Source organism: Uranotaenia lowii, chromosome 2 (assembly GCF_029784155.1).
Source record: "Uranotaenia lowii strain MFRU-FL chromosome 2, ASM2978415v1, whole genome shotgun sequence".
Taxonomy (NCBI): Eukaryota; Metazoa; Arthropoda; class Insecta; order Diptera; family Culicidae; genus Uranotaenia; species Uranotaenia lowii.
In genome coordinates this window covers 297750254-297768272 of record NC_073692.1, presented here as the reverse complement: position 1 = coordinate 297768272, position 18019 = coordinate 297750254, and the positions used below count along the sequence as shown (strand labels likewise).

Here is an 18019-nt window from a genome sequence, read left to right as displayed (position 1 = left end):
ATACGGCAGTAAATACTAATTGGTTTTGAAATAATTTTTTTTTTGAGGAAACTGTTAAATTTCAGAAAATAGAAATGACTCAATCTTGTAAGAAAATTATCAATTTTGTAGTTTTTATGTTTTTGGCATAAGCAAAAAGATGTTTTTATTTTATTTTTAGCAAAATACATTAGGAATTTTCAAAACTTCAATCAAAAAGAAGCGACGTTGACGGTGCATAGGGCCGTGGTAAAAGACCTCTACTGTTGACGATCCGGAGCCAGCGTCTTCACCTGGTCCCAGTCAAGACTCTCGTCGACAGTTCGGATTTCAGCGGCTAGGCTTCGCCGCCACGAGTTTCTGGGACTGCCTCTTCTTCGATGACCTTCTGGATTCCAGGCACTAGATTGGCACTTAACAAAATGGACAAAATTGGCCTCATACCACTCCAGGACACTTTAAGAATAGTGGCATGATGCCAAATCTGGCCAAAATAGCAGAGCTTCGTCGTGCTGCTGCAAGAACGGCAAAAGGCGCTTCTCGAGGCACTCAGATTTGTATATCTCGCCATTTCGTGTGCCCTTTGTCACGTAAGGCTCACTCCTCAGTCCGCAAGAGCAGATGCCTAACGAGATATTTGGAGGCGAACTTCGACATTTTCTTCTTCTTAAATTTGTCGTTCACATCGAACTTACTCTTGCCGGTGAAAACCTCCAACCCCGGAATTTACTTAAAATCGGCTTTTATATACGTTTCGTCGTCCACCACACAGCAGCCATATTTTGTCAGCATCTTCTCGTTTAGCTTCCGTGCCCAGGTCAACCGCTCCTGGAACCGCTTGAGCACTCTGGAGACGGTTGAATGGTGAATGTTCAACATTTTTCCCAACTGCCGAAGCGACAGACGAATCGAACACGCTTCGAGTTTGACAGCATGTAAACAATACACATCAATGAGAATGGTCCTATCCGGATGATGCAGTACGTCCGATTCCACTGAAGGCTGAGGACAAACTGTGTGAAATGATTTGTCAGTGCACACTATTAAACCCCCCCTCTTACCAACCCAAAGTTAGGAAAATACTTATAAGTAAAATGCCTTAATAAAAACATTTGTAAATAGAAAAAATACACACTATTACTTTGTCTGTGCTATTGCTAATCAAAGAGCAAACTTATCTGTGAAAAGTGAAGACGTTCCTAAGCGGAATAGATTATTTATTGTACAAATGTCTTGAATGCAGTATGATAATAACGAAATTTAAAAATCATAGCTTTAGTTTGTTCTTTTTTTATTCAAATACATACGATCAAATTTATAATTTGGTCAATCATTATTTTGCGCTACTAGCTACCTTTGTATTGTTTTAGTTTACTAGTATGATGAACTACCTACTCCATTATTATGAGTATGCTGGTTTCAACAGATACATCCAACCGCTATAAATACTGCCTCTTGTAAAACATGCTTAACCAGATCTTAACATGAATCGGAAACCAATTTTCAATTTGCTTTCCTCTGATTCGCCAAATTCTTTGCCGCAATAAAAGTGTTTTTCATCAACATGGCTACTGTCATAGGTCCTACTCCTCCGGGAACCGGTGTTATATGTCCAGCTACTTTTCGTACCTCTGTAAAAAAAATTAAATACGTTTATACAACTTGTTACTGATTATGTACGCCGGATGCAGGATTACCTTCGAAATCGACGTCTCCCACTAATTTGTTCTTGCCCGTAACCGGATCGGTAACACGAGTTATTCCAACGTCAATGATAGCCGCACCCTCTTTGATCATATCTGCCTTGATCAGACCAGGCACGCCTGTAGCCGTTACAATGATATCGGCTGTCCTACAGAATAGTTTCAGCTCTGCCGGCGGAGTGAAACGGTGACAAATGGTTACAGTCGCATCCATAGCGCAAGTATCGTTGCGTCCATCAGCGTGCAACAGCATGGCAATTGGCATACCAACATTTTTCGATCGACCTACCACAACTGCATTCTTCCCGAATGTTTCGATCTGGCTTCGTTTGATCAGCTCCTGCACACCCAACGGTGTGCATGGGATCAGGGTGTTCATGTCCAAACACAACCGACCAACGTTCCGCTCATTGAACCCATCGACATCCTTATCGCAGGATACAGAATTGCAAACTTTACGCTCGTTGATGTGTTCTGGAACCGGTAATTGCACCAAAATGCCGTCCACTGAATCATCTTTGTTGAGCTCGTCGATGCGCTTTAGCAATTGATCCTCGGTAATGTCTGACCCGTAGCGCTCGGTTGTACTATTTATGCCGACGTCTGCAGCAGCCTGGAATATTCAATATTATTTATAGTTTTAGGAAAAACCAATACAAGGATAGAGGGGCGTACCTTCATTTTATTTGCCACATAAGTACTACTGGCCGGATCGTCGCCTATCAAGATGGCTGTTAGCTGCGGTGCTCGATGTCCTTGGCCCATCCATTCTACGATTTGCTCCCGCAGCTCGGTGCGAATATCGCTCGCAATTTGTTTCCCATCGATAAGTTTTGCCATCTGTTCACCACTGAAACGTTGAAAAGATTACGGTTAGAGAGGGATTGAACTTTTCTCCGGTGATCGTTAGCAACAGAAGATCTTTGCTAGTTGAAACTATCAATGATTAATCAAAGAGGAAGGAAGAATGCATTGTATATAATGAAATTTAGAATTTTGAAACTCAATTTAGAAATTTAAAACTCATAAAAAGTCTAAATAGAAGCTATTATAAGTGAAAAAAATCGCCTCGACCAGGAATCGAACTTGTTTCCTCTGAGTTACCTCTCCGATAGTTTACCACTATGCCGTCATATGAATTAATAAAGCTGCTGCTCTTTAATTGATTTGACTTCATCGAGTTGAGTTCGCTGCCAGATTTTACGGCAAAAAATACTCATCGTGCCCCGATTAATGGTGCCCATACTGCCCCACACAGTGATTGATTTTCAGTTTTTGGCACACGTTTTTAAAATGCATTATTTTACGTTGCCATTAACTTTTAAAAATTACCAACCGTATGCGAAATTAACTTCTTTAGTGCCTGAACACGATCCAGTCATGCTATCACCTACTATAAGTGTTTTGTAATCGGTCAAATAATGACCGATTTTAACCATTGCTATTGCGCTCGATTGCAATTTTTGATGTTTTTTTTCTAATAATTGAGTTTGGATGATATTCACTATTCAAAGAAGCAAGGGCGGAAAAATGCTTGACAATTTAAGAGAAATTGCATAACCACAGGGGCTTAAGAGCATGACTGGACGATCTGTGATGCCTATAAAAAAACAGTTTTTCATCAATAACTTTGTTTCCCGTCGGCAGATTTCTTTCAAAAACAATTCTTCTAAAAGCCTAAGATATGATCAATATTTCATCCAAAGACTGCATTTCGATAAGAATTAAGATAAAAAAAGTTGTTAGGCTTCAAAAATGGGCTGACTTTTTTACGGTGGTATTCATCACTGTTAATGAGGCGTCAATATGTTCGACCGCCCCGACTCATTGACAGTGATTAATACCATCCTTTAAGAAAAACCGTTTTTAAAAGAAATCGGCCAACGAGAACCAAAGTTATTGATGAAAAACAGGTTTTTCATGTTTCTTCCAAGCAAAATGTCTCGTAATCCCATACAAACTTCAAGCTCGTTAAGCGACCCCTTCCCGTGATCCGATCTGGCCCAAATTTGGCATGAGATCTTGTGCTAAGACTAGAATCAATTTTAGCCTGCAGCACATAACATTTCACAGGTTTTGAATTTCCCATACAAAAATGGGTAAATATTTCCACCTTTGGGCGACTCAACTACCAACAATTTATTTAGATCGAAAACACCTGTACCAACGCTTTATGATGCCTTTTACATTTTTCTCACGTTTTTATTATATTAGCTGTAGCTTTCTTTTGATAGAGAATGAGGGTGAATCTTTTTATTGGCCTCACAAATCGTCCAGTCATGTTCCTAAGCCCCTGTGGTTATGCAATTTTTCTTTTAAATTGTCAAGCATTTTTCCGCCCTTACTTTTTGAACTCAAACTCTGTCTCAAAATCCCATACAAACTTCAGGCTCGTTGAGCGACCGCTTCCCGTGGTCAGATCTGGCCCAAATTTGGCATGAGATCTTGTACTAGGCCCAGGATCAATTTTAGCCTGCAGCGTATGACATTTCACAGGTTTTAAATTTCCCATACAAATTTGAGGCAGTCTAATGACCATCTTGGTACTTTCGTACCGTGCAACCCTTCCAGTATACCTCCTGCAGCGCTACGATGTCTAATTTGCTAGGCCAATAAGAAACTACTATTCGGCCTGATGACTATTCGGCCTAACGACCATTCGGCCTAGCTAGCGATCGGCCTTACATGCAAAAAAGCGATAAATGCCTAGTATAAATTCAATTCAACGAGCAAGCCTAACAACCATTCGGCCTAACGACCATCCGGTCTAATGGCCATTCAGCCTAACGACCTTTTTGTCTAGCATCCATTCGGCATGACGACCATTCGTCCTTATGACCATTCGGCCAAACGACCTTCGTCCTAACATCTTTCTGCCTATCGGCCTTCGGCCGAATGTCCGGGCCTCTCTTCAAACAACGTGCAAGGCGCAAGCTTTGCGCGCTTATGATAATCCTGGATATACCGATGGATAGAAAAGACGCCATTATCGGGAATATATCACCTTGGCATTGACTCGTGAACGAATTAAAACACTTAAACAGAAAAGCGCCGTCTTAGTGTAATAATTTCAATGATTTTTCGTTCTGTTTGTGTTGCTTAGCGTTCCTTGTTGATTTTCTCCTCCCGATTTGCAGCCGTAAACAATGGCTTCAGCAATCATTCTCTTCGTAACTGAATCAATTCGATCGCGAGTTGATACGGCGCGACGCAAATCAACCTCACTGATTATAACCCAGAGTTAATTCCCAGATGCAGATTCCTAGGGAAGCACACAAAGACCAAGACACATACATGGCAAACAATTATCACAACTTCAGAGGATAATAAGCCGTAGATTTGGTTTTTGAGCACCTCTTGCGTTCCTAGAATTAAATTGTCTTACTTGATGAATCATTCCTGGCGAAGCATGATCGTCAGCGAGTCGAAAAAACGTCGAATGATTCGACGCCGTCTACGTGCAATGTTTTCATCAATGGCGAATGATGGTTCATGAAGCGTTCGCCGCGAAGCTTGATCGTCAGCGAGTCGAGTATATGTCGAATAATTCGACGCCGTCTAAGCGCAATGTATTCATTAGGAGCTAATGATAATTGTTTGATAGTAACTCAGAAAATAACTGATCACTGAAGAGGGGAAGAAAAACCAACTAGGTATGCGTCGTTCGATGCAGAAAAGCGTCGTTTGGAAAGATAGCAGACTTTTTTTTGTTGAGGAGCTAAATCTTTGGTGACTAGGATCAAGGAAAAATTTATTCTGTTCTAAGATCAGCAACTTTGTTTTTATTTCGTGTATATCTCGGTTATCAAAAAAAAACGTAGCTAAAGTCGAGCACAAACTTCGATCCCAACAACGAGCGAGTACTTTATGTAAAACAGGTAGCCCAAGATAGCCAACTATAAGTGTCTCATGATTCCCCATATTATCGCGCCATCACTAAATTTTACTTCGCAAGTCCGGACTCTGGGCTTCCGACAAAGGAAAACGTAATACTAGATTGTCAGAGGACAGTATTAAGCAGTCAGTTCACCAGCGACGTTTCTAAAAATGTTATTCAAATTCAAAATTTAAGCTTTTATTAGCGGAGTTAAAGTGAATTATAGCCCTATTTGCCGCTGGTAGGGTTCATGATATTATGCTAGTTGTTTAACTAACACATTTCAGTTTTTGGAAAAACAACCTCAAAAGTGACCATGTTTGTCGGCCGGCTACCTATTTTTCGTACTGAGAATTTTTAGAGGTTAACTGTCCCGTCTCATCTGTAGGTTATCTGACTTTAACAGTAAGTAGGCGCAGAGTGGGGCGTAGGCGCGGTGAAGTGGGGCGACGCTCGTTACCTTTTGTTTTCAAACTAGCAGTGTGCCGAAATGAAAAGGCAAGCTTAGGCCTCAGCAGTTCAATCGGTTCAAAGGTTGTATTTTCGTATGCTGTGATGCAAAGGTAAACAAACGCAACAACAATGCTTCAACATTGCTGATTCTGAAATTTGACGGATCGAATCACCTTCTATTTATCATCCCCCTTGATGTGTATAAGCCCAGCGAGTGTGCGTGATAAATGTTAAAAACAACGCAATTGAAATTTCTTGAACGAAAATTCTTTTCTATGTGAAAGAGCTAAGCAAAACTATGGTATATGTAAGAGCAAGTTCACTGGTGTTGGGAAAATGTGGTAGACATCTTGACACTTTTAGCACATTTTGAAAATTTTGCAATGTTAAAACATTTTCAAGATCTGTCACTTTCAAGTTTTTTTTACAATACGTGTTGTATTTTCGTATGCTGTGATGCAAATATAGCAATATTTCTATCACATACGGCTGAAATAGAAACTGCTGTAAAAAAACGCCCTAGAATCTTGAAAAAAATTTTGCATGTTAAATTTTCAACATGTTCTAAAAGTGTCAAAGTTTCTACCACTTTCTTCCAACACGAGTGAACTTGCTCTAAATAAGCATATTTTTATTGTTAACAATAAGTTCCCCACCGATGTGTTTCGCGGGCGAATTAAACACATTGCAGATTCACGCTCTTTTTTTTAACTCAAAATTAAGTAGTTTTGGATCAAAACAGCACTTCGGTGGCTTCCCTAAACTTTGAGTTTGACTGGGCAATAGCGAAACTAAGTTCTGATAGGCATACTGAATACTAAGTTCGGCAGCCGAACTCGAATTTATCCTTTTTTTTTCGAGGGTAGCTTATTTTCAGGGTATTAAAAGATGATTAAAATTTATTGTACCCGGATGTTGCTGTTCCGGTACATTGCATTGCAATTAAAGGGCGGTGGAAAGTTTTGACATTTCCGGTCAAAGAAAACTTCCGAATGTTACTTCCCACGGGAAGTAAACAACATCCGGAAGTTTCCGGACATTCCAAGCCGCTCACCGTATGATGACAATGACGGACAGAATTTTACGCTGACACGGTGAACATGCATTCCATTATGAAGTTCCTTCATAGTCTTCCGGTAATTGTTCCGGAACGACAAAATTTTGCGACGTGTTCGTTGGTTGCTGTTCCGGTTCGGACTGAACTCGCTAAGTGTTTTCAGTCCAACAAAGAGAGTTCAATTTTTAGTTCATAACGTCGAACTGAGCTTTGATCACTCGCCGAAGGAAAAAAAAGGGATCAATTTTGAGTTCGCAGTTCGAACTTGATCTATCGCAAGGAGGAAAAAGGGTACTTAACTTTAAGTTCATAGAATCGAACTATGTTTTGAACCTCGGTCATACTTAATTTTAAGTTAAAAAAAAAGAGCGTGTTGATTAATCATTCAAATGAAAATCATAAAATCAGCGGTGAAAATCTGTTACCTAATACAAAATCAATTGGCAAAGAAAAAGATGGGAAAATATGGGGGAATAAAAGAATGCAGTTCACTAATTGATGTGCATAGCTAAAAAAGTAGGGACTTTGACGGTTACTCAAATGCGTGAAACAATAAAGTTGTAGTGCTACCGTGCAAACATTGAAACCCCGAAAATAGTTTACACATTGATCGAACCAGTACTCGCAACAGAAAACTTCACTCGGGCCGCCCGTACATTTCCTTTTGTCCGATCGGGGTACGAAACACGTACCTCGGTGTATCATTGTATAGATCAATGCAAAATCGGCCTATCGGCCTATTCCTACTAAACAATAATACAGTGCAAGACAAATTATCTTTTTTTGTTAATTCTTTATTTGAAACGGCTCATACACAGTAAACGAAAATTACCGAGCTCGGTAATTTTGTTACCGAAATTCTAACATGTGTAAATCGTTAAACTGTTCGGTAATTTTTTCGGTAAAAAAGAAACGAACTTCGGTAAATGAAGTATCTATTTACCGATGTTCGTTTCTTTTTTACCGAAAAAATTACCGAACAGTTTAATGATTTACACATGTTAAGATTTCGGTAAAAAAATTACCGAACTCGGTAATTTTCGTTTACTGTGTACCTTTAGGCTTTAAGGAGCCGTTTTGTTTACAAATGGTCTTGTACGGCAAGAAGTTTCCTCATAACACGCTTATTTTCAACAGCTTTTATGCTTCCTAATCTTATCTATTCATCTATAAGTTCCATTACTTTAATTTGATATTCTTTCTTATTTATTTTCACAGAAATTTATACTTCACCGAAATGCCATAATCGTTCAATTAATAATCTTTTTTTTTTGGCATGGTAAAACATATGCGAACACAGGTTAACAACCTATGTGAAAATATGATTATTTATGCAGAGCGAAGACGATAACAGTTGGATTGAGATTTTTTTCTCCACACACATTCGAAACATTAACACGTTCGTCGCCACGGCACCCATATTCGGGTGACGGATGTGTTTCCTGGGAGACCCCGTCACATCAAAAAGCGTGTGACGCTCTCTTACTTGAGTTTACCGCTCAGCTTCGCCACACGTTCTCCCTCTTTGCTTTGCCATGGGTCATGGGATGGGAGTTCTCCCTATTTGCTTTCTCTCTCTGAAAATTTCTTTGGGCCCGGCTAGTAAAACTACCAAAATGAGCGTGGCGACAAACGTGTTAAAGTGACCCACACATCCCCACTCTTCCCTACGCATAATAACTACTTTTGAAAAGTATTTAGCAGGGTGGTTGTCAAATAACTTTAAAATAACGAAAACAAATTTCAATAAAACAATAAACCTACATAATACACATTCAATTTAAAAAAATATCCAAGCCTACAACAAAAATTGAAAACTCAAACACATCCAAACACAAACTTAAAACTCTCTTCTCACCTGTCTTTGGCATTAGTCCGCAGAAGCCGATCGAAGGCTAAAATATCGACACCATTGGTCGCACCTAATAGGACCTGATTCTGCCGATTTCCGCTGTTACTATTAGTATGCACCATTTTGGAACAACCGGTTGAACCTTGCAGATTCCCCGTTAAACTATGGTAAAGCCGCTTCGAATTAGTATCACTCAATGGCACTGGTAGTAGACGGGAGTTGATCGTCTCACTGCAGAATAACGTATCAAGTCCAAGGGCTTTTCGATGTACCTGTTCTGAATGTGTAGTTCCTTTCTCTAAGGCTGTTCGCTTGCAACTGGCGGTTTGTTTTACGGGATGTCCTATTTTGATTACAACTGCCCTGTAGGGCTGCCGTCCTGCAGCCAACAGCAATGCCTGCCTGAGATTTTTGGCGTTGTTGCCTGCTCCAGCAAACACTGCTACTGCCGTCATCATGCCGGAGGATGCTGTTTTCCCATGACGGGTCAAAGTTGCCGGAGTTTGCAACATTCCCCTCATGTGTGCTGGTGGTCATGAAACAAAAGTGAAACAAACAAACGGGGGCACACGTAGGGGTACGGGGATTTGTTTTTTGATTTGGGCCAACGTCTGTTATGCTGTCGATCAACGACGATCAGTCCTCTGAACAAAACAGCTAATCATTGTCGGCGATAAGGAATTCACTTGACCAAGCCCTTTTTGCAGGTCGTTGTTGTTCTATCTCAGAACCGAGAAGTATGGGTCATTTCAGCTTCAATAACGGTACGATGCTGAAAATGCGATTTTAATATCATAGATTCAAAAACTTGAAAACATTCTTCAGTAGATATTTGAAACGGTTTCTGTGGAAAATAGGTTTGAAAAATAATAATAATAATCTTTTGTCGACATAAGATAAAAATTATAGCTCAGTTGGCAAGTCATTTGCTTCCTGAGCCGAGGTCCGTGAGTTCGAGCTCTAGAGCAAACATCGATCACTGTTTTACCGAATAAGTTTTTCAATGACTATCCGCCAACTGCATCGTTGATATAAGTCGCGAATGACATAAAGATGTTATTATGTGTATAGCACCAAACCGAATAGCGACAGTAGGACTAGCGACGCTTTTTTACTAGCGAGATTTCTGTCATTCGCAGGTTTGTTATTCTTTTTTCAGTCCAGTAGGCGAATGGAATGTGGTATTCGAACATTGTTTACGTTATTTACTATACTTTTTTCCTAGACCATCAACAGCATGCTTCAAGTCTCCTAGGAAACTCGCAATGCGTCGTTAATAATTTCAACGTCGCGACGTATGTGACGTGTCGCTAGTAAGCAAAGCTGCTTTGATTATTAGCGCTCATATTTTGGATTTTTTCTGCATGCATAATAAAACGACTATAATCGGAACAAAATAAAACATTAAAGAAATACCTGACTACTTAGATATGACACAGTGAATTTTGTGCCTCGATTTCCAGCAAAAGTGTTTGGTGGAAATGTTCAGCGATCCAAATTTTTGCTGAAAACCAGCTAACATTATTAATTTCGCTGGGAACCAGCTAACATTATTTATTTTGCTGGTTTTCTAGCAAACGATCCGAGCTTGTTATTTTCGTATGATCGTGAAAATGTAGTATCGATCAATTTTCCTATTAAAAAATCGAAGGTGAACTAATCTGTAAGTAGATCCTGTTGCTTCAAATTTACAATACAACTGACGAAATTTTCATATTTTTCAGAATAATAAATTCGTAATAATGGCCCGAGAATGACCAAACGCAGCTAATGGTGCGCCGCGCCACGGCAAAATTCATCAAGGATGGAATTTACAGCCGCTCAAAAACTTGCAAATTATCAAAATTTGTGTATTAAAACATAGTTTGGAATAAATAGGAGAGTAGGCGATGATTTATTAACATCGCACATGTTTTTTTTCACGAAACTAATAATTTCGATATTTTTTATTTTTTAATGTTACCAAAGTCTTAAAAAATTAAAAAAAAGTGATATCGACGGGTGGCCGGAGGTTTCCGGCAGGAGAAGCCACCAGAAATTGTGATTAAAATATGAAGATAGAAATTTTAGAGTCGTGTTCAAACTTGGGCTATTTTTTCCTCTGCATGAGGGGCAACTTTAATGTGCAAAAATCCATATTAGAAGTGCGAGAAAATCTGACTGATAATTTAATTTAAAAAATTTGGTGAATCGTGTGTAAGTTGTCTGTAAAGAATTGCTGAAAAGCGGTGTTTTTTTTTCAAGAATGTGTTGTGGATCGCGAAAGGAAATAACAAAAAAGCAAGTGGTGTGGAAGTAATTATGAAGAGAAATTGATATTTTACCGTTTTGGTTGCATGGCATAAAAGGTTGTCAGGGAGAAACTTTTAGGTCGTTCTATTTGTTACAGCAAACTACGAATCTTCAGGAATTCGTGATCATTTAAAGGTAAAATCATCCGGGATTAATATAACGGAATATTAGTGAAACTTGACGATCCTCACACCTCGGAAGAAAAAAAAATAGAACGCACAACTAAAATCTGTAACGGGTTCCGTCATGTTGTGGCTTGCTTTGTTTTCCTGGAATAAGCGGGAGAAGGAAATTATTCCGTACAGGAAGGTGGGGACTTACCTTGATCGTCCAGTCAAAGCAGATTAAGTAAATATGTGGCACTGATAAGGTGTAAATTTGAAGTAAGATTTCAGAGTGGCAATATTTGGCCGAATCAGCATGGTGTATCCAAGAAGTGTTTTCTGGCAGATGAAGCTCTAATTACCCTGGGGTATCTTTAAACAGTGATTGCGAATTCAGTTGGTGGGTAAGTACGATGAGGTAAGGAAGGTGCCGTTGGTTACAAGGTAAGATGAATACAAATTTGCAACTTTTTGATTATAATTTTAAAATAGCTTAACTCTATTATTGGGAATAAGTGGGGGGTAGGACAGGGCATCAAACGAAGGGAAAACTGATATACAATGGATTGTGGGTTCAAGCCAGCCGGAGTATCTCGGCAAATTTAGAATCTTGAGTAAGTTCCTTAGGTAACTTTTCAGGACTCTTTATTTGTTTCGAACAGTTGGAAGGGAGTGAGGCGAGTCAAACTTGTCCCAAGCCAGTGGTAACGGTCCCCTTGGTTGTACTGCAATTATTGTTGATAAGTAAAGCATGAACAGTATTTGAATGTGCGGTCGAGACTTCCCGTACCGACTCGGGTCGAGAGACCTTTCAGCCACTGGTGGGTCAAACATACATACATACATACATACATAAAACATAGTTTGGAATAAATATAATCTATAAATGGAACAAAACAATGCACATATTCCTTATTTCGGGAGAGAAAAAATAAGCAATAAAAACAAATCAATTTTAACCGAACAGTTGTAGGTTTCCAGAAAAGCACATTTTCCAGATTGCTGGTTTTCCGGCAATTGAGTTTGCTGATCGTTCTGTAACCATCATAACCTTACTGCTTGATTTACTCAGAATCGTTTCTTAAAATCCGCGTGTTATGGCAAGGAGGCTCCTTATTGGGTAAGGAAGAAGGACCACCCCAAAGTTCCCGAGGGCATCGCCACCCAACGCGATTAGGTCAACTGGACTCAATTTGGCAACAGATGGTGCTGTGAGTCATGATTAGCAGCATTATTCCGCCAACAAGGACAATAGGGCATGATGGGAGGAATTTATGAATGGACTACAAAGCCTTTGATCTTTGTACGGGATCAAAACCCTCATAGGTACTTGTTCCGCTTCATTTGGATGAAAGAGTTCGAACAAACAACACGTACCTGTGAATGCCAACAGCTGAAGTTTGAGTGATCCATATCGAGCATCCAGGTAGCAACCGTGTTGGACTCCGTACAGACTAGCTGCTAACAGCTTTCGCAATTCCTTCTCCCATCATGTCCCTCTACAGGACCCCGAGTTTTGGTTTGAAAAACCGACCATCCATCAACATTGCCAGCGTTCGTCAACCCGTGCTGGTCGACCTAGGCGACACTGAACCTCGTGCTGGTACCGGATACGACCGCCCAACAAAAACGTGCGTCGTTCGAGTGCCCCGCAATTCTCCCTCGTGTGTTAAGGATTGCGCCGTGGCCAATTCCGACACGGACCAGCCGTGCTAGTGCGTGAGAGCAAAGCAGATTCCGTCGCCACGTGGGTCTAACCAGTTGACCTTCCGGAGACTGCTATCCCGTAACCACATCAGGACCAAGCCTGGTCCTAGCCCGCATCGTTAGCTCGTTTGCTGCCCCGGCCTGCCGTTTGTACCAAGCGACCACAAGATAGAACAACAACCACATAAGGGGAATATTGTGCTGTTAACTAAACGTTATCGGGAAAATAAAGGTGGTACTTTAACTAAGCGCATTAAGGTGTTTCCTTGTTCCGAATAACTTATCGAGTGTGCCGACCCTGAGGCTTAGAGAGGGGTTCTTGCTTGCAGGAGGACAAAAACCAGCTAAATTTTGCTTTGACTTTGACTGTTTCTCTGATAGCTATAGTAATTCAGCCATGTAAATCGACGCTGACACCGGAATTTTTATGCTGGCAATTCGGTCACTATTTGAAGTGATATCCTTAGATCCATCAGTCCCAAAATAGTTTGCGCTGCTATACGTTTACTCAAGGTATCTGATTACTATCTCTGCAGTGGATACCTCGCGATCTTCCGCTAGTATGCTGCGAACCGCAGTATCTTCTGAAATATATTTTTTTTCGAACTTCTGGACCAAAATAAGAAGCACGGAAGATTGCGTAGAGTTTTGATTGGGAAGAATTCGTTGTTTTTTTTATTGCTCGATGAAGACCGTTGATTTCAATTCCACAGCTCAAAAAGGATGTTACATATTGTTGATTCCAGCTTTCCAAGGACGCTCTCCTATTCACATACCGCACCTAATCATCATCTCTCGTCTATTTCGTAAAGGCATCATTCCAGCTACAACTTCAAGGGAACCAGGGTGAGTTGTTTTAGTGGATCCCAAACAAGTACGCATGGCAGCCCATTGGGTTCTGTCCAAAACCAATGCGTCTATTTGAGTGATATCGGTCATGAAAATACAACCATAATCTAGTATCGATCGGATGCAGGTCTTTAGGATACATATCTTGGATGTTGGGTGTGCTCCCCAATATTGCCCAGATATTCTGCGCTAAAAGTTTGAATATGGTGTAACCCGTTTCTTGGTTTGCTGGATGTGGCAAGACCATGTCAAATTTCTTGTGAAATCCATCCCAAGTAATTTCAATTATCTGACATATTCTACAGTATTTCCATCAATAGAAACGTCAGGTGGTGGATCTGGTTGATTTTTATAAAAAAGAAGGCACTTACATTTTGTAGGAGATAGATCTAAACCTAAACTTTTGATTTGGGCAGCGAATAATTTTTACGAGGAAGAATTACCTTAATGGGATAAATTCCTATAAAAAAGGAAAAAAAGCGAATATGTCAACTGCTAGGCCTCGTACAGCGAGAGTTGTCTTCGGCGTAGTTAATTTTTAAAACTCCGGCAGAAACAGCGTATATTGTGCGAATGATCACGACATTAAAGCAAATTGAGCTTAGTGGAGAACCTTGGGGCAAGCCTTTCCACGTTGTCCGTGAGATAGTTTGAGAGTCCGTGTACGCATAAAGGATCCGTTCTTCAAACAGATGGAAAATACAACTTGCATTCGGGAATCATCATAGCTCAAAGTTTGTTGATAAGAATGTCTATTTCCACATTTTCGTACGCACTCTTTATATCTAAGCTGCATAAGACTACATGTTCTTTTTTCTTAAAGCTTCCGAAGCATTGTTTCCCAGAGGAAGACGAGCATCCATCGTGCCTCGATCCTTTCGAGAACCATTAATTTCGTCTGGGAATAACAGTACTTTCAATATGCATAGTGCTCCAGCTTTTCCTTGATGATCAATTCATAGATTTTAAGTCTCTCTAATAAAGACAAAAAAAAATTCATAGATTTTCTTAAAACAAGATGCTAGTTATATGGGACGAATTGAATTCACTAAGGTTGGCTGTTGTCCTGATTCGGGAATAGCTACGATTTTGAATGTTTTCCAGATAGTGGGAGAGTAGGAGTAGGAGTTGACGCGCAGCTACCAAAGGTAAGTTTGCAATGACGGAATAAGAAACAACGTCTACACCAAGACTCGAATCTTTTAAAGACTTCAAAACGGCCTTCATGTCATTCATAGTGATGCTAGAGATTGATGGATCACAGCATAGAAAGCTTTAAAATATTGACGTTGATATTTGGCGGTTGAAGGTGCCAATTTTTCCATAAGCTGGTTTATAACATTCTCGGGTATACATTGGTTACTGTTCGAGTTACTGCGACCAGTGAATTTTCTGGCCATTCTCCAAAGCGTAGTCGTGGTATTATCACAGGAGTCACAAAATGTTTTCCAACTTTCCGACTTCTTTGCTTTCACCATCGTCCTGGAGTCACGTTCAGCTTTTGCGTACACTTCATACGCGTCAGCTGAAAGCTCCCGTTTCCCGTTTGCTTTGGATAATTCTTCGTCCCAGTGAGGTTGGGGGATATCATTTAATTGTACCTGTTGGAAGAGTGTTTATCAACGAATACATGTAAACGAGCAGGACCATGCGAATGACCAGAGTCTACACGCTCTTTTTTTAACTCAAAATTAAGTATGACCGAGGTTCAAAACATAGTTCGATTCTATGAACTTAAAGTTAAGTACCCTTTTTCCTCCTTGCGATGGATCAAAACGGAGTTCGAACTGCGAACTCAAAATTGATCCCTTTTTTTTTCTTTGAAAATTGAACTCTCTTTGTTGGACTGAAAACACTTAGCGAGTTCAGTCCGAACCGGAACAGCAACCAACGAACACGTCGCAAAATTTTGTCGCTCCGGAACAATTTCCGGAAGACTATGAAGGAACTTTATAATGAAATGCATGTTCACCGTGTCAGCGTAAATTTCTGTCCGTCATTGTCATCATATGGTGAGCGGCTTGGAATGTCCGGAAACTTCCGGATGTTGTTTACTTCCCGTGGGAAGTAACATCCGGAAGTTTTCTTTGGCCGGGAGTGTCAAAACTTTCCACCGCTCTGTACCAGAACCGCAACATCCGGGTACAACAAATTTTAATCATCCTTTCATTCCCTGAAAATAAGCTACCATCGAAAAAAAAGGATAAATTCGAGTTCGGCTGCCGAACTTAGTATGCCTATCAGAACTTAGTTTTGCGATTGCCCAGTCGAACTCAAAGTTGAGTGCTGCCACCGAAGTGCTGTTTCGAACCAAAACTATTTAATTTTAAGTTTAAAAAAAAGAGCGTGTATTGAAATAAAAAAAAATAGATTTCGCCCTGTTCAAATGTGTGCTTCAGAAAAAGTATGGAAATAATTGGAAAATTCATGAAATTTTGGAAAATAATGTATGAACCGATGCATTAAAATTTTATAAAAAAATTTCTGATTGTTTCGTTTTATTTCAAATAACTTGAAAAGTTTTTTGCCAATGCTGAATGATCTGTCATTTACCGATCGAAACCAATTTCTATCTCTAGCATTGAACAAAGCTGTTGGTAATTTTGAAGATTTGACCGATTTGACATTTTACTGCGGAATATTTTTTCACTGTGATGAGTTCTCGTTCATGTTCGCGTTCGAGTTCACAAGAACTGTGAATCGGGCTTTACTGTGAAAGTCGGAGAACCTTGTGTTTCTAAAAACCTTGTTGTAAACTGGGATTTAGGTTTCTTTTTTTTTTTTTTGAGGATAACAATATCAAAACTTTGAACGCTTTGGTGCATCCCTCCTTAATCAAGTCCGATTTAGCTGAAGTTGGGTCGGGTTTTGAAATTCGATGATGCAACCTAAAACAAATATTGAGCATCCTTTAAAGCCTAGTCCACACTATAGGCAACATGAACTGCGATGTATGTTATGATACAAACTTTGTTGTCTGTTGTTGTTGTTGGAGACGGTCTCAGTGTCTCCCGAAGAAAATGGGAGACTCTGAGACCGTCTCGAGACGAACCGTCTCCTAGTGTGGACTAGGCTTAAGAGGGCGAATGACCAAGTTGGCTAAAATGAATGGACAAAATAGAATAGAATAGAATATAAATTTGGAGCATGATCGCAACACAAAACACAGGGTTATATTAGGTGATTCCTCCGAAGAAAATTAATAATTATTGTTTTTGCTGATTATATTATCAGCGTCTACAATCTGAGAAGGCAAACAGACCAAGGAAGAGTTTTGCAAATGCACTGACAAAAAGTAAACAATTCGCACGTGTTCCGAGACTTTCAACTTTTGATCGCATTCTTGCTGCAATACTCTCATCCTCATCATGTCAGAATCTTTCTTACTTGTTGCCAATCAACGGAACTATCGCCTGTTGCTACTCGGGAACAGGGACAAAACAATTTTTTTTTTCATACATCTACCAGTACGAAAAGGAAAGTAACCTTCGGTCATTCTAATCGAACGGATTAAGGGAAAACTTGGATTGAACCGGTTTCTTTTTTCGGGGTATTCTCGAACTCGTGATAAGCCCCTTTTCAAAAGCGGAAAATGTTAACGAGGTCAAATTAATCAATCGGCTAGGATGAGTCAAATTCACTTACCAGTAAATGCTGCTGGATGAATAGAAACAAACGGTGTTACTTGTTGGCGTAATTTTTAACCTTTGCTACCACTTTTTAACGCTGTTCCAGAACGACTGAGAGGCGAAATGCATGCTTCTGATTTTGTTTTTATCCAATTGGATTTTACGACCATGCGGAATGTAAACATTCGATATGACACAAAACAACCGTCAGGCAATCTAACCAAACTCACACCACTGACCACACTCACACCAACGAACTATCAGGCCAAAGGTGATAAAAAAAATAAAATTCGCAATTCTCTTATTCAGAAATACAAAGAATGTGTTGATGTTGAATACAATTTTTTACAGAAATAAATAAAAGCATGCCAAACAATAAAAGTTCCTTCCTTTTTTTTTTCAAATCTGAATGAATTTTACATTCAGATTGGATTTTGATTTTATTTTTATCGCAAGCAAACATTTTTCACATTTTATATAATTTCTAATGAAAATCAATTAATCGCTGGCTTAAAAA

The 18019-nt window shown here is 39.7% G+C and overlaps 1 protein-coding gene across 2 annotated transcripts; it reads right to left on the bottom strand.

The window, feature by feature from the left end:
* Nucleotides 1-1253: 1253 nt before the first annotated feature.
* LOC129748548 (bifunctional methylenetetrahydrofolate dehydrogenase/cyclohydrolase, mitochondrial) lies at nt 1254-17683 on the bottom strand. Of its 2 annotated transcripts, XM_055743201.1 has the most exons (5): nt 17519-17683; nt 8928-9693; nt 2358-2532; nt 1677-2295; nt 1254-1610 (listed from the first exon to the last, which is right to left on the bottom strand). In XM_055743201.1, the coding sequence occupies exons 2-5, from the start codon at nt 9440-9442 to the stop codon at nt 1483-1485; spliced, it is 1437 nt and encodes a 478-aa protein (XP_055599176.1). In that variant the 5' UTR covers nt 9443-9693; nt 17519-17683; the 3' UTR covers nt 1254-1482. The 2 variants fall into 2 exon arrangements, with proteins under 2 accessions (XP_055599176.1, XP_055599177.1); XM_055743202.1 differs by lacking the exon at nt 8928-9693.
* Between the last annotated feature and the right edge of the window lie 336 nt (nt 17684-18019).

What these genes read in the sequence shown, in the direction of transcription:
- LOC129748548 (XM_055743201.1), bottom strand. Translation starts at nt 9,442, where the DNA reads ATGAGGGGAATGTTGCAAACTCCGGCAACTTTGACCCGTCATGGGAAA. An exon ending in CGGACTAATGCCAAAGACAG is followed by an intron (nt 2,533 to 8,927) that starts GTGAGAAGAGAG and finishes TCAACGTTTCAG; the next exon opens with TGGTGAACAGATGGCAAAAC. An exon ending in GGGAGACGTCGATTTCGAAG is followed by an intron (nt 1,611 to 1,676) that starts GTAATCCTGCAT and finishes TTTTTTTTACAG; the next exon opens with AGGTACGAAAAGTAGCTGGA.